This window comes from Tachysurus fulvidraco, chromosome 2, assembly GCF_022655615.1.
Source record: "Tachysurus fulvidraco isolate hzauxx_2018 chromosome 2, HZAU_PFXX_2.0, whole genome shotgun sequence".
NCBI classification, from domain to species: Eukaryota; Metazoa; Chordata; class Actinopteri; order Siluriformes; family Bagridae; genus Tachysurus; species Tachysurus fulvidraco.
The window spans coordinates 13,469,875-13,485,067 of NC_062519.1; the positions used below are offsets into that span (position 1 = coordinate 13,469,875).

At 38.1% G+C, this 15,193-nt stretch overlaps 2 protein-coding genes and 1 long non-coding RNA gene across 4 annotated transcripts in view; 2 read left to right on the forward strand and 1 right to left on the reverse strand.

Annotated features, from left to right (window-relative positions):
- The window catches only part of LOC113641558 (zinc finger protein 184-like), a 6,146-nt gene extending 2,714 nt beyond the window's left edge, over positions 1-3,432 (forward strand). Inside the window, exon 3 of the mRNA XM_027144335.2 lies at positions 1,323-3,432. Within this exon, the coding sequence (XP_027000136.1) occupies positions 1,323-2,116 (794 nt within the window). The 3' untranslated portion in view covers positions 2,117-3,432. The remainder of the gene's footprint in view (positions 1-1,322) is intronic.
- Positions 3,433-4,457: 1,025 nt separating this feature from the next.
- On the forward strand, positions 4,458-8,171 carry LOC113641559 (zinc finger protein 561-like). 2 transcript variants are annotated; one of them, XM_047810470.1, is made up of 3 exons: positions 4,458-4,748; positions 7,455-7,491; positions 7,933-8,171. In XM_047810470.1, the coding sequence occupies exons 1-3, from the start codon at positions 4,568-4,570 to the stop codon at positions 7,970-7,972; spliced, it is 258 nt and encodes an 85-aa protein (XP_047666426.1). In that variant the 5' UTR covers positions 4,458-4,567; the 3' UTR covers positions 7,973-8,171. The 2 variants fall into 2 exon arrangements, with proteins under 2 accessions (XP_047666426.1, XP_027000137.1); XM_027144336.2 differs by lacking the exons at positions 7,455-7,491; positions 7,933-8,171 and adding an exon at positions 5,649-6,822 and having other exon boundaries at positions 4,480-4,748.
- LOC113641522 lies at positions 7,807-13,730 on the reverse strand. The gene is made up of 2 exons (XR_007140010.1): positions 13,452-13,730; positions 7,807-12,195 (listed from the first exon to the last, which is right to left on the reverse strand). It is a non-coding gene; the product is annotated as an uncharacterized LOC113641522 (long non-coding RNA).
- Between the last annotated feature and the right edge of the window lie 1,463 nt (positions 13,731-15,193).

Here is a 15,193-nt window from a genome sequence, read left to right on the forward strand (position 1 = left end):
ATATATTGGTGCTGTGTACATCTATGTGCATTCATGTTATACAGCCAAATTAGAGCAGTTAGTTATGTTTGTCCCAGGCCTCGTTTAGAACTACGTTATAAACCAGACCTCCTTGCTTTAACTTGCAAAGATCTTATTAAGAGATTCCTGAATGATGTACTAGTGAAAATGTATGTTATTTCAAACAAATCGTTCCCTGTGGTCACTGTGAATTTTGTGGAAACTGTTCGAACCATCAATATTTGCATAACATTAATAGGAGAGCTCTTACACTGACCTAAAGACTTCCATCGGCTGTAGCTAGTAAAACCTTTATTTACCCAACATCACCTTCGGCTGCTCAGGTTATTCCCTGAGAGTTGTGTATTTTTCTTCACCATAAAGGATTGCAATATGTCTGTTAGAAATATGTTCAGTACCAGCAAATCATTTCCATAAAAAAAATCATTTTTGTATAGTTTATGATGTTAAAACACATCTGAGAGTCTTTTTTAGTTTTGTGGAATTAGCTTTTAGTGGTTTTGCTCATGTATTGCACATGTGATTCAAACAGACTGCAAGCCTAGTAGTAAATTTATAAAGTAAATATTCACATCTACCTACTCGAGGCTTGTTGTAAATTGTAAGTGGGTAAAAATCTAAATATATCTATATATTATTAAATTCAGATTAAGATCTTTATTTATTCGAATTTCCTCTGGGATCACTAAAGTATCTATCCATTCATCAGTCTATCCATTTGAGGAACTCCTAGAACTCAACACATAATATTTGTGTTACTCGCTTTCTGCTTAGCGATTACCTTTGTGGGAAAATATTAGCTCAGAGTGGAGCCACTGACCTCAACCATCAAGACCATTTGAGTAAAACATGAACTTACCCACATAGGGAGGCGTGCCAACATTACTCACAAACAACAAAGCCACACCCAAAAAAAAAGAAGATTGAGGTTTGTGTATTGACAGGTCACAGTTCACAAGTCGGTGTGAAGCAATAGTAACCACATCCAAACACACATCATCTTCACATCCTATGTACATTCTCTTTCAAGGTATAGGCTGTTTTTTTTTTTTTTTGTTACCATTGACTGACTATTGTCTGACTGCTCTGCTACTTTAGCTTTAAAAAACCCCACAATCGCAGGTGTAAGGGGCCAAAAGTTGTTATGCTATAGATCTTTAGACACTAGTATCCAAGTAGGATTTTATGACTATAGTATTAATGCCTTGAGCAGCAATAGATGGTCATTTGACTTAGGATCTTCTCATTAGAAAAGATTAAATAATGCGATATTTAATGTGTATATTCTGTGTTACTGACAGATGAGCATCAAAGTCACACAGATGGAGTTCCTTTTCCTCTTAAACCGCCAAACATTAACCTGGAGCCACAAAACTGCAATCCTGCACAAATCCAAGTCAAGCTGGAACCTTTGAACGAACACGAGAAGGCTGAGTCACAAGAGCAGCTGAATAATGCTGCTTTACTCAGTTCCAGTACAGTAAATGGTCTGGCAAAAAATGATCACTGTTCCACCACAGCCTCAACCACAGCAGTCTTACACACATCAGAAATGTGGAACTGTACAGGTCTCTCCCCCGATAACTCGTGCACTCCTGGGAAAAGCGACGATCGGTTCGAGCCTTCCGTAAAAGACGAGCCCGTCTCCCAGCCCTCTTCTCAATACGAGAAACCGGCGAATGACTTTTCTCGTCTAAAACCGCGCTTGCAGAGTCACATCTCTTACAGGCCGCTATACTGTGACGTGTGCAGAAAGCCTTTCCAAAATGAATGGCAACTGAAAAGACATTTTCTGAAGCACCAGAACAAGCGACCGAACTGTTGCGAGTTGTGCGGAAAGTGCTACAGTACACCGCACGTGCTCAAAATCCACCTCCGGACTCACACAGGAGAGAGGCCGTATCACTGCAAGTTCTGTGAAAAGACCTTTAGTCAGATAGGTCACTTGAAAGGACACGAAAGGATTCACACTGGAGAAAAAATTTACAGCTGCTCAGTATGTGGGAAATGTTTCACTTGGTTGAGTCAAGCCAAAGAACACATCCGGTGCCATCCTGGGCAGATGGCTAGCGTTCTAAGAAAAATCAATCAGTGATTGAATAAAAAAAAAACAGGATAAACATTGCTTATGTTTTACTTTGGATTTTTTTAACTTTTGTCTAGATTTTGATTTGTTTTTCATTTTAAAGGGAAAATTATGAGCAAGAATACTGGATAAAAGTCCCAAGAGATTTCTATTAATACATTAAAGAGCATACCTCAGCAACTGTATTTCAGTTTCCAGCAGTTTAGCTGTTACAAGAATAAGGAATAAAGCACAACAGGATATGCTGTTATATGAAAATGATCAAAAGCAGGATGGAGTGGTGATTTTTTTTTTCCAGTAACAATTTGTCCTGAGGTGTTTTATTCCACTTATACCACAACAATTAAAAATGTTATATATATTTTTTTATTACTTACCATGTCATAAGTTTTATCCCTTTATAGTTACATTTTGTATTGTGTAGTATATGCAAGACAAATTAATTCAAGACCTACATTATAGCAGCTATAGACAGCTGAGGAAAGTGTGGATATGATTTATTGTGGTGTCTGGTTCAATCATGCTGTTCTGGAAACAAGGACACAGGATGCTTCCCAAATATTTCAGCTGACTTAGCAATATCTGACATTGACTTGTCAGTGCTACGTGGATGGGAAGCACTCAGAGGAATGAAAGAATGAAAAAAAGATATTTCTGGGCCAGAATAAATAGGCTTTGAATGAAAATAATAGATTAGATCATCGTGTAAACCTACAGTATAACTTTCCTACTTCCTCTAAAGAAAAATCCTACCAGTGATGGTAGTAGTAGTAATAATAACAATAAAATAAGTAACTAAAATATGCTGGTGATGTGTAGAATCTTAGATTCCCTAAAAATAAACTGTCACTCTTTGCATGAGATGTAGATATGCAAAAATATTTTGTGTACATCTGATTCCTCTTGTCCTTGTTTCCTGTCTTCACACCATGCAGTTAAGCTGGGAAGCATATTTAAAGGAAGAAGAAACATTCACAGAATCACTGTTATTTACTGGGGTTTTTTTTTGTTGTTGTTGAAAATATTCAGCGATTAGTATATTTTATGTGGAAGTCTGCCGGAGTGATGGATCTGCTGTCAGATGACCCTTTGGGATCTTCTTGCTTATACCGAGATGTGACTGTGAAAGGACAGAGCTGTGTGTGTGTCTCTACAGAGGATAGAGAACCTGACATGATTGTCTTAACTGAGTGTTAATCGATAACACTAAACGTCATATGAACACCTTTTATTCTAATATACAATATTGCCAAAATGTGACTTTAACATGCATAATCTTCTATTCATTAAGAAGATAATGAATAAATTTATTTTCCTTATTAGTATATTGGCTATTTCTGTTTTTTTTCCCCCCTATGTTAGGTGTGTGATTAAATTCTGAGAAATTATATTTCAATATTTTGTGGTAAAAGCAAGCGTTTGGCTATCAGACAGAAATAAGACGAGTATGAAGACAGCTAGATGTTTCCTCCAGTACTTGAATGAATCTTCAACATTCTTAACAGTGACATTAGTGGCACATTGTACCCTTTCTTTTATTGACGGCTTTATAAGAAAGATGGATAGTTAGTTGTCAAAAGGAATCGAAAGGCTTATATTTAATATGCCGCAGCGCCCAAAATGCATCAGTTCGCACCGCTGTCTCTATGGAACCGGGCAGGAATCAAGAGCATCTCCCCTGGAGTTCTTATTCAAGCCTGACACTTATCAGCCCGGTCAAAAAAAGAGGCTACACAATAGACAATCAGAAAATAGCACTATTGTACATGGGTAAGATTTAACCAATGAAAAAAAAAGCAAATCCTGGAATCGTTCACCATCATCCTCGTTCACGCACAGAGAAAACCACTGGAGCTGCGAGCATCACTTTGAGCACAGAGTAAGTCATGATCTCCTGTTTTAATGTTTGACACAAACAATGACATTCTGACTGCTGTTAGAGAAAGTTTCCCAGATAATCAGCATGAGATTTGCATGAGAGTCTGTAACTTAACCAACAGTTTTACAGCCTGTTCACTGACAACACCTGCTCAGATCAAGTAGTCTAGTGCCAGTGCTTCTCAAACTAGGGGCCCTGAGATGGTGCCAGGGGGCCCCGGCTTTATGACATTTTATAAAATAATGAATTTATCATAAATCTCAGAAAAATAAGGCTACTAACCACCAGCACCACATTGTATAATTTAATATGTTTTGTTTAATTCAAATATTAAGTTTTGGAATGTTTATGTCATAAATTTGAGAGAGAGAGAGAGAGAGAGAGAGAGAGAGAGAGAGAGAGAGAGAGAGAGAGAGACCTGTATAGTTTTCCCCCAAAGTGACTCCACAAGCAGTTAAACAAAATGCTATATTTCCGAATCACTTGGTGGCAGTAATGTGGCTGTTAGTGTTGTTGTTCTCCACAAACACTAACCGAAGAAGCGACCGTTTACTCCAGAGCTGTAGACGGTGCCTGAAAAAATGGCTAAGTTTGAGTATTTAAATACGTTTTTTACCGAACGTCTGTTAGCTCTTGCAGGAGAATTGTTCCAAGTAGTTACAGACGTTATTACCGAGTACCAGGAGGAAACAGACCGGACAAAACAGGAAAACATTTACCTGAAGGAAATGCTAACGGCTGAGCGATTGGCTAACGGACGAGGTGAGACGTCAACAAACGAGTCACGTCTCAATACAACACGTATAGTGCGTCCTATGTAGTGCACTAGATATTTTTATGTAAGCTTTCATGTTAGTTTTTCATGTTTCTACACCATCAGAGTAAGAGCAAGAGACGACAACTAAGAAAAAACACCTAAAGACTACTGTGATGATTGCTAATTACAGTCCAGTCCAGTGTTGAAGCATAAGTAAGGAGTTCATATATATTATATATATGTATATGAGCTTAAATGGTCAGGTTAGATCTTCTGCTTGCTCCCTGGATTTAGATGAGATCAGATCTTTCCAGGTTTCTTTTTGGATGCTTTTCAGCTGTCCTGATACATTGTAGTCTTGGTTGCAAATAGTTTTTGAGGTGCTGATTACAGATTGTGTAGAACTGAGCCAACATCTTCAGAGGAAAATGAGCAAGAACATCTCCTCTGGTGGTCCTTCAAGTTTGCTTCATACTCCATTTGGCCAAAACCCTAAAGGTCTCCCATGTGACTTGTGGGGCAAGTCGTGGCCTAATGGTTAGAGAGTCTGACTCGTAATCCTGAGGTTGTGGGTTGGAGTCTCGTGCCGGCCATGACTGAGGTGCCCATGAGCAAGGCACCGAACCCCCCAACTGCTCCCCGGGTGCCGCAGCCTAAATGGCTGCCGCTCCGTGTGTGTTCACTGCTGTGTGTGCACTTCGGATGGGTCAAGTGCAGAGAACGAATTCTGAGTATGGTTCACCATACTTAGCCGTATGTCACGGTTTTTAAAGCTTTTCAAAAGATTTTCCTCCATCTTGACAGCCAAATGCTTGACATATTCTAGGTCTGGTTAATTAACGAGCTCTTGGCACATGTGTGTAAATTCAAAATAGGTTTTATGTGCAATTCTTCTTTTTACACAGATGGTTCAAGTTATCAAGCAGTTACTGAGGAGTTACCGAACATCTCCCATGGACCTCTGGATACAAATTCGTCAGTAATACAAGTAAAAGTGGAACTGTCTACAACAAAGCAGGACACCGTGTCACCGGAATCAATAAATGATCCCTCCACAGCGACAACACCACACTATTTCTCAGGAAAGATTACTGACGAGGAAATAAATAATGACTGTCTCCATAATAACTCCAAGTTTACAATAAAATCTGAGCCAAGGGACTCCCAGATCATCATATCTGATGACTCAAACCCTGCCATGCAAAGTGAAAGTATAATTGACTGTAATTTTAAAGGTTTAAGAGATGATCAATGTTCTGATCCCTCTTCACATGACACACTGCAAAGTGAGACAGCTGAAAAAAATGTTTGCCAGTATTGTGGAAAACCTTTCCTAACCCGCGGACAGTTAAAAAGGCATATGGTCGTGCATCAGAAAGACAGGCCGAGGCCGTATCGCTGTGATTTGTGCGGAAAGTGCTACTCATACGCGCAAGTGCTGGAAACTCACCGTAGGACTCATACAGGTGAAAGACCATATCGCTGTAAATTTTGTGGAAGGCGCTTTAATCAGAAAGGCCACTTAATAGAGCATGAAAGAATTCACACGGGTGAAAAGCCTTTTAGCTGTCCTATTTGTGGAAAACGATTCATTCAGTCAAGCCAAGTCAGGAAACATGTCAGTTACCATCATCCTGCAGTGCAACGGTCATAAAAGCAACGAAAGAGCACATGAAGTATTTTTATTAGGCCTCAAATATGCTGTGTTAGAAACCTTGCGGTCTTGGCTTCTCACAAACCTTTGTTTCATTACAAGTATACCAGATCATTTACACCTTCTTTGAGTGACAGCTTATTGAGTTAATAATGCATCTACATTGTGGAACAGCAAATCAAGTCATTACTTCTCTGTGACATCTTTTACTATTTTTTGTAATTATTCAACTGTAAAATGATCCCTCACATCGCATCTTTCATGTATTTAGTAGTTTCTTCTGCTAAAAAATACAAGGATTCTGTTCAAAATACAAGAAATTGGCATTGTTATTAACCTGTCTAAATTGCTTTGAACAAGATTACCTCTGTCATTTCCATCGTGCCTTTGCTCTCAATAAATTGAAGGCTTTTTTTTGCTGTGAAGTTTTATCTTAGTTCAATTAAGATGCTACCAAATGTCTAGTTAATATACTGGGTAAATTTCATTTGGCAAAATCTTAAGCCCTGTCTGTATGTAAAAAAAAATGTAGGACATTGGATGGTAATGTGTCAGTGATAAGAGGGAAAATATATTCAGAATATTCAGGCTGTTCTTAAATGTGTGGTATATTTTCTAGATAAAGAAGAGAACAGAGTTTGTCAGTTAATAAATAATAAACAAAGCAAAAACAAACATTTATCAAGACTGTTAAAAGCAATAATGTAACTGGTTCTAACTTGTTTCCACAACATGAAATAAAGCTGTAAACATTGTTAACATAATGTTATTCATTAATGAATTGAATATTCAAATTTTTTTTGCAAACTGTGTACAGAAAATTCGTAATAAATTTTGACAGTATGAGCTTTCAAAATGCGAAGAATGGAGAGCAAAAACTGACTGAACTGTATTAGTTAGCATTAGCTGTGAGAAGCAATCTGCAGGCAGTGTGCTTTACTTTTACACGTGTTTATATAAGGGTAATGTTTAGTCAGTTTTCGTGCACGGCCTATTAAGTCAACGCGTGTGGTGTGATACGCAATAACTGATTTTTAAACCTTTCCCTAATCATTAGGAGCTGATGAAGAACGTGTTCATCAATGTACATGCAGGTAGCTAAAATTAAAATGATCTCGAATCTTAGCCTAGGTTTTGTCCAAAGTGTAAAACATCTAACAGCTAATGTCAACTAGCTACATTTTTTCCCACACTTTCTTTTCTTTTTTGCCTTAATTTAAAAAAGTATTCGAAATAACCGAGGTTCTTAAATAATTTAATACAGAAATAATTAATTAACATTATTTTGGATAGTTTCAATTAAGGCAAAAAAAACATTTTTACAAGGACACACACACACACACACACATATATGTGTGTGTGTGTGTACATACACACACACTAATGCACACTAACAATTTAATTGGTTATTTTTATTTTTTTATTTATCAGAACCTTTTTTGAGTATTTCTTTTCCATTTGATGTTTTCTTATTGTCTTCCTGTGCAATCCCTTCACAATAAAAGCCTAGACGGACTTCTTTCTTCTTCCACCAGGACCCCGGCCGGGAGCTGTAGGACTCGGAAGCCACAATAATACAAGTGAAATTGTAGGTTACACCCATAGAAAACCTTGTATATGGACATTAGTCGCCTCAGCGGATCTTTCTGGATGAATAGAGTTGTGAAGATTGCTCCAGTGCTAAATAAATCATTAATACAATTTTGACTGTTTTGAAGGTTTGATTTGTCTCTATGTTACTGTTTAAACATTAAATAAATGGTGCTGTCATCTAGTGTTTGTTGTAATGTAGAGTAATGTTTTTCACCATGGGATGCATAGTGCAATTCTTTTTTCAGTGTTTAATTTGTAGATTTCTGTACTTTTACTGTTTTACTGTACTCAAAGAGAAGCTGCAGCAAAACATTACATTTTGGTTGTTAAAATTTCATAAGTGAATATTACTGGGGTTTTTTCAGAGATTACAACAGTATTATTCCATGATAAATGTTATTTTTTTAAGTATTATTTAAGTATTTAGAAAATGCTTGTTTGCCTTGCTGTCCGTTGTTATAGCTTAATTTTACATATTAAAACAAAAATAAAAGATTTTTCTTTAATCTTTTTGGCATGTTGATATGATATAAGTAGAAATTTAACGCTTTACATCACACTGTCATTGCTCGTTTTTCATATAGCTGTCTCTTACTTACACATAGGCAGGAGTACACCTTCACTATTTAGCAATTTTGCTAAAATCGTAGAGAAAAACAGGATTTGGACATGTGAACTTATAAATAGCACCAGATAAATAAACCGAGTATAAACATCTCACTAAGAACATAAATGGTTCATTCTATCATGAATAAGATATCTCATTTTAAAGTGAGTCAAATATTAACACATCATGCGTGTTCATAGCTGAAGTTACAGTACTAGCTCCTTTAAAGCAGGGGTGGCAAAGGCACAGAGTTTGAGTTCCATAACCAATAACATCAACATCTCATCTTCCATCAGTTCATTAATCAGAAATGTACAGTTTGAACACACACAGCACAGGTGTGTGATCTAGGCAACACTTTGCTTTCAGCCATTTATTAAGACAAAGTCCTTCCACTAGCTGTCCTTTCTGTGGTGTAGTGGTCAGTGTAGCAGACTCTGCTGCGTAAGGTTTGTGGTTTGAGTCCCTCTTGTCTTTGCTGTCACTCTAGGAAAAGGTTAGTTTCATGAAGGTATAGAGATGTTTGTTAGATTTCACAGAACTTTTAATTTAGCTCTCTTCATGTATTACCTGGTTTAAAGAGGATCGCTTTGAGCCTTTCAGTAAGCCCAATAAACAACAGCATCTGTGGTGGTATAAGGGTTAGTGCTCTGTTTGTGAGGTCCCTGGTTTCTGTCTGTGTCTAGCTTTAAGTAAAGATCATGTTGAGCTCCAGGGGACACAAATATCCAACAGGCAACTTTATCAGTTCTCTTGTGGTGATGTAGTTGTTAACTGGTTATTTTTTTGTAGCTTTAGGTCAGTTAACACAAAAGTCTAACAGGCTGTTCAACTGTACTTATTGTCCTGTAGTGGTTACTGGCCACTGGTGTGGATCTGTTTCTATCTTCAAGTCATGATCACAGGGAGTACCCCTTGGACGCTAAATTCTAATAGGCTAGTGGTTAAGGTTATTACCCCTGGTGTGTGAAATGGCTGGTTCAAGTCTCTGTGGCTTGCAGGTTCTTCTCTTCTTTATAATGTATTCAAGGCCATTTAAGGGGTAATTAAGACAAAGTTTAATAGGCAGCACTCGCACCCATCTTTCTGTGGTGTAGAGAGTAGCCTTCTACTGTTTTTTTAAACATTTTATAAGCTTTAGCTTATGGTGTAATGGGTTGCATCATGGGCTCTTGTGTGTAAGGTCCTTTGTTTATTCTCTGTGTCTTTGTGCTATCATTAGGTCTTGATCACATTGAGTAACCAATAGACACAATAGGTTAATGGTTAAAGGCTTGGCTCTGGTGTGTGAGGTGCTTGGTTTGAACCTCTGTCTTTCTTTCATTTTCATTCAGGCAGATTTCAGACATTCAGCAACAAAAAAATCAACAAATTGCAATGTTTGTTGTGGTACAGTGGTTAGTGTGATGGGTTGTGACTTATAATGTCCCTGGTTTGAATCTGTCTTATTTTATTTTATTAACTGAAGGTGAAAAATTTTATAAAGATGTGTCTTAAGCTTCACAAAGCATTTTATTTAGCTCAATTAATTTTTTTTATTTTATTTTTGTTAAACAGGCTTACTGCTTATTAAGACTACACTCTAACAAACAAAACCTATTAGTACCCTGAAATGGTGTAGCGGCTAAGGTCGTTGCCACCAGTAAGTGAAATGGCTGGTTTAAGTCTCTGTAGCTTGGAGCTCCTTAACCTTTTTATTTATATTTTTCATCTCTTTAGGGCCCTTTACAGTGTAATAAAGGCAAAAGTCCAATAAGCAGCAATCTTACCCCATCTTTCTGTAGTGTAGTGAGTAGCATCATGGATTTTGTTGTGCATGATCCTGGGTTCAAATCTCTACTTTCTACATTTTTAAGCAGCTTTAGCTCAGGAGCATACTATAGGAGCATTATACAAGAGCACAACCAGCAATGATAATGGTGTAGTGGGTAACACTATGGGCTCTGGCGTGTGAGGTTCTTGGTTTGAATCTATGAATCTGGTGTTCTTTCATCTTATTTTTAACCTCGAGGTCAATTTAAGGCTTAAGACAAAAGTTAAATTAGCAGCAACACCTCTCATCCAGGCACAGTGTAGTGGTTAGAGCTGTGGCTGCCGCTGTGTAAGATGCTAGGATCAAACCTACATCTTACTCTGCTGCTTTTTTTTGCATTTTTATTTCTTTCAATTTAAAATCTTGGTGCAGAGTTGATTAGACAAATGTGACAAAAAGCCAATATGAGCTCATGTGGTTCAAGGGGATAAGTGTTGGTTTGATAGATGGCAGATCTTGAGTTCAAACCCCAACCAGCCCGATATGAACAGAGATGTAGAAGGCACCGAAAAGAAAATGTCCCGTGTGGACTAAAAGCCAAAGAGGGCAAAATCAGCCACGGACAGTGTGGGTGTGAGAAGGTGAAAGTAGCCGTGGGCATGAAATGGCAGCTGCAGACTAAGAGGGCAAAAGCAGCCACGGACTGTGTAGGTATGAGAGGGCAAAAGCAGCTGTCAGCTAAAAGACAAAGAGGGCAAAAGCAGCCATGGACAGTGTGGGTATGAGAAGGCAAAAGCAGCCATGGACAGCATGAAAAGGTAAAAGCAGCTGTGTACCATGTGAGAGGGCAAAAGCAGACACGGGCTACATCAGCACGAGACGGCAAAAGCAGCAGAGCAATGTAATAAACCCCCGTGGGGCAAAGACATGTGACCAGTGCTGGTCACAAGACCACAAGGGGACTTATATGGTTGGGGTGACATGACTGTGGTCACCACTGAGTGGGTGGAGACAGCCACAAACACTAATAAGCATACCACCAAGGAAGGTAGGGTGGCTAAGGCATGTACCTGTGGAATGACAGCACAACAACAGGCTCCACGATATTACCACTACTGCTCATTTTTTTTGTCCTGCATCACCTTTTCCTCCCCCACCTCACTCACCCATTGCGGCACTCTGCCCTCTTGCCACTCTCCAGTTCCAACCCTGAGAGTCCACCTCCAACTACTCACTCCACTCATATCCCAGCACAGGGAGTGTGCGTCCAAGCAGGAACCGAACCAACAACCTCAGAGTTGAGAGGCAAGCCCTTTACCATCAGACCACCATACCATACCATTACACCATCAGACCACACATAACACACAAATGCTTGTGGGGTCTTTGTCTTTTAAAACTGACACCCAACAAAAATTTAAAAAAAAAGAAAATTAATTTTAAAAAGTTAAACATAAATGATTGCATAAGTACTCATCCTCACTCCCTTCATTTGATAACAGCATCATATTTTATCTTTGTAAAAAGAATTACACTGCTGAAGCTCAGATTATGAGTTTATTGCCCTATTGTGCCACCAGGTGGACAAACAAATACTTGACAGGGGACTTTTATCAAATTCAAATTTCAATAAAATGACATTGCACAAGACCATTTTAATTCAGAACACATATTCTTCAGGCGAGAGAACCTTTATTGTGCATGTATATTTGTGTGTAGCAGTTAGTCACAACTTGCCTGTGTGATGTTAGAACTACAGCTCTGCTATATCAGATGATACTAATGGTGACGTTCCACAGAAAGAGGTGTGAGTGAGGATCCATCACAGTGGTGGGTTGGTTGATCCTGTAAACGTCATATTATACACACACACACAAACACACAATGTGCACCAGAATAGTAACATATACTAGTATTATCCACAGTATATAATCTTTAAGAATATTCACCAAATTCATTTTAACAGATGTAAATCTCTTTCTCCAGTAAATTGATAAAAAGACAGAGACAATCATTATTGATCCTAGTAAACGATACTGCCGAGTCTCTACGTCCTCTGTTATGTAAATACAAAAATTTGGGTTTTATGATTGACACAGAATTAAAGTCTGACCTGCAAATAAATTCAGTTTTAAGGAATAGTTTCTTTTTTCTGCAAACTTCAATTTTTATATTCACTCCATGAGCTGGAGAAAGTATTAAGCAGAAATCTCCTTGACTATTATAAGGTTGCTGACTAATACAAGAAAAAGAGATCATATGTCCGCTATATTCTGTCATCTCTACACCGGTTACTGATCCAGGTTCTGTTGTATGTTTTTTAAATCTAGAACCACATTATATATATATTTCTAATTTCATTGCTAGGAATGGTTCTGGGCCATTTTGTGTTGTTTTGTGTACTGTAAAGTTTCTGATATGATATATTTTTTGTAAGTGTATGGCACTTTGTGTACACTCTGTGCTTTATAAATAAATGTGCTGGCATCTCTGAACTAACTAACATTCACTCACATACAAATATTGTCAAATCTTAGCTGTTTGTAAGCACTTTTGTGACATTTAAAAAGCCTTTCTCACTCTCTCAGCTAACACTATATACTGAGAGCTCAGTATAGAGTCAATCCTACAAGGATAACAGGAAGGAAAATGTACCTTCCTGAATGAAAAACAGTCCTAAGCCATAATTCTCCTAATATTACACAGAAATAAACAAACATCTGAGACTTATCCTGTACATTTCCTCTCATTACAACAACAGTATTATCAAACCACAGTTAGCTGTCATGCTAATTTATGAAGCGTTTTGCTCACGTTACCATAATATTACATATTTCTTATGTTTGTAAAGAGATACAAATAACAAAGATGCACAAATAAATGCGATTACATTCAATGTGACGTTTCGTTATTTTGTTAAACTCACGGTTTCTCGTTCTAGAGTGTTAGTTATTAATGGCGGAGATGTTGTTTGTTTGTTTGTTTACACTTCCGGGTTCACGAGTTTGTATCGATAAACATTTAGCGATAAACTACAACTCACTATTGCTAATAAACATTACTAACGGACGATCTGGCTGTTCTAGTTTTCCTGTATTTACCTTCAGCTTGTCGTGCTGATTCTCCAGAAGAGCAAAACATCACTTAGGCATCGCTGGAGCTCGCTGGAGTCACTGACAACTAACAGCTGATCTTCTCTCAATGGAAGGAAAGGACCACACAGGAGAAAAGCCGTATTGTTCATGAAGTTCTGCGGGAAAGCTTTCACTCTGTACGATCAATGTAGAGATTTCACACTGGAGAAAAGCTGTAAACCTGTCTGGTGTGTGGGAAGGGTCCAGTCATGGCCAAACTTACTGGATATCTCACCTGAACTTCCTGAATATTTCACCTTATCTTCCTGGATATCTCAGTAACTTACTGGATATCTCAGTAACTTACTGTATATCTCACCTGAGCTCTGGATATCTCAGTAACTTACTGGATATCTAACCTGAACTTACTGGATATCTAACCTGAACTTACTGGATATCTCAGTAACTTACTGGATATCTCAGTAACTTACTGTATATCTCACCTGAGCTCTGGATATCTCAGCTGAACTTACTGGATATCTAACCTGAACTTACTGGATATCTAACCTGAACTTACTGGATATCTCAGTAACTTACTGGATATCTCACCTGAGCTCTGGATATCTCAGCTGAACTTACTGGATATCTAACCTGAACTTACTGGATATCTAACCTGAACTTACTGGATATCTCAGTAACTTACTGGATATCTCAGTAACTTACTGTATATCTCACCTGAGCTCTGGATATCTCAGCTGAACTTACTGGATATCTAACCTGAACTTACTGGATATCTAACCTGAACTTACTGGATATCTCAGTAACTTACTGGATATCTCACCTGAGCTCTGGATATTTCACCTGAATTTACTGGATATCTAACCTGAACTTACTGGATATCTAACCTGAACTTACTGGATATCTCAGTAACTTACTGGATATCTCAGTAACCATCTAGAGGGAAAACCCTACATCACAGTTCACAGTTGGCCTGCTCACACAAACCATCAGCCAACGTATTTATGTGTGTCAGATGTGGCAAGTTGGATATTAAAGAAGCATTCGGTTACACTTGGAAGAGTCTGATAGCTGTGACTTTTGTACAAATTCTTAAACCCACAGTGTCGAGAGACTGTTCGAGTCCAGTGTCTGCAGTAAAACACACAAAATTATATTAGTCACATGCACAGTTCAAGGTTTAGTGAAAAGCTTTTTTATGATTCAGTTTAAAGGGGAAAAAATGGAATTAGCTGTATGGAAGGGAGGAAAAATAGATAAAATCAAGCATATGAATACGGTATATTGATTGATATGGATGGTGAAATGAATAATAAAGTGTTGACAAGTAAAGTGCATAAACCCAAGCTCTAGGTGTTCTGTCCTTTGTCTTGCTGATTTAGACTTTTCTCCTGGCACCACATCCCCTGGTTTTTAATCTCGTCTTGTAGTGGTTACAGATCAGGCCCACCACAACAAGTGTACAGGTTGAGTCTCAGAATCTCTGAATTGGTGGTGAGATATGAAGGGAATTGCTGAACTGTAGCTGACAAACAGCATTTTTACACGATTCCCCTTTCTGTTGTCTGGGTGGCTCAGAACACACAGGTGACAAACACTGCAGCTGCTCAGTATTCGGGACGGGTTTTGTTAGGAGAAATAAAGGAGCACATCTGTAATCATCCTTGTGGTCAGGAGCTCCAAAGAAATCATATCATACTCTCAAGCAATTTGACTCTGTTTTGTGAAACTAGTTTAAATATTTACATTTT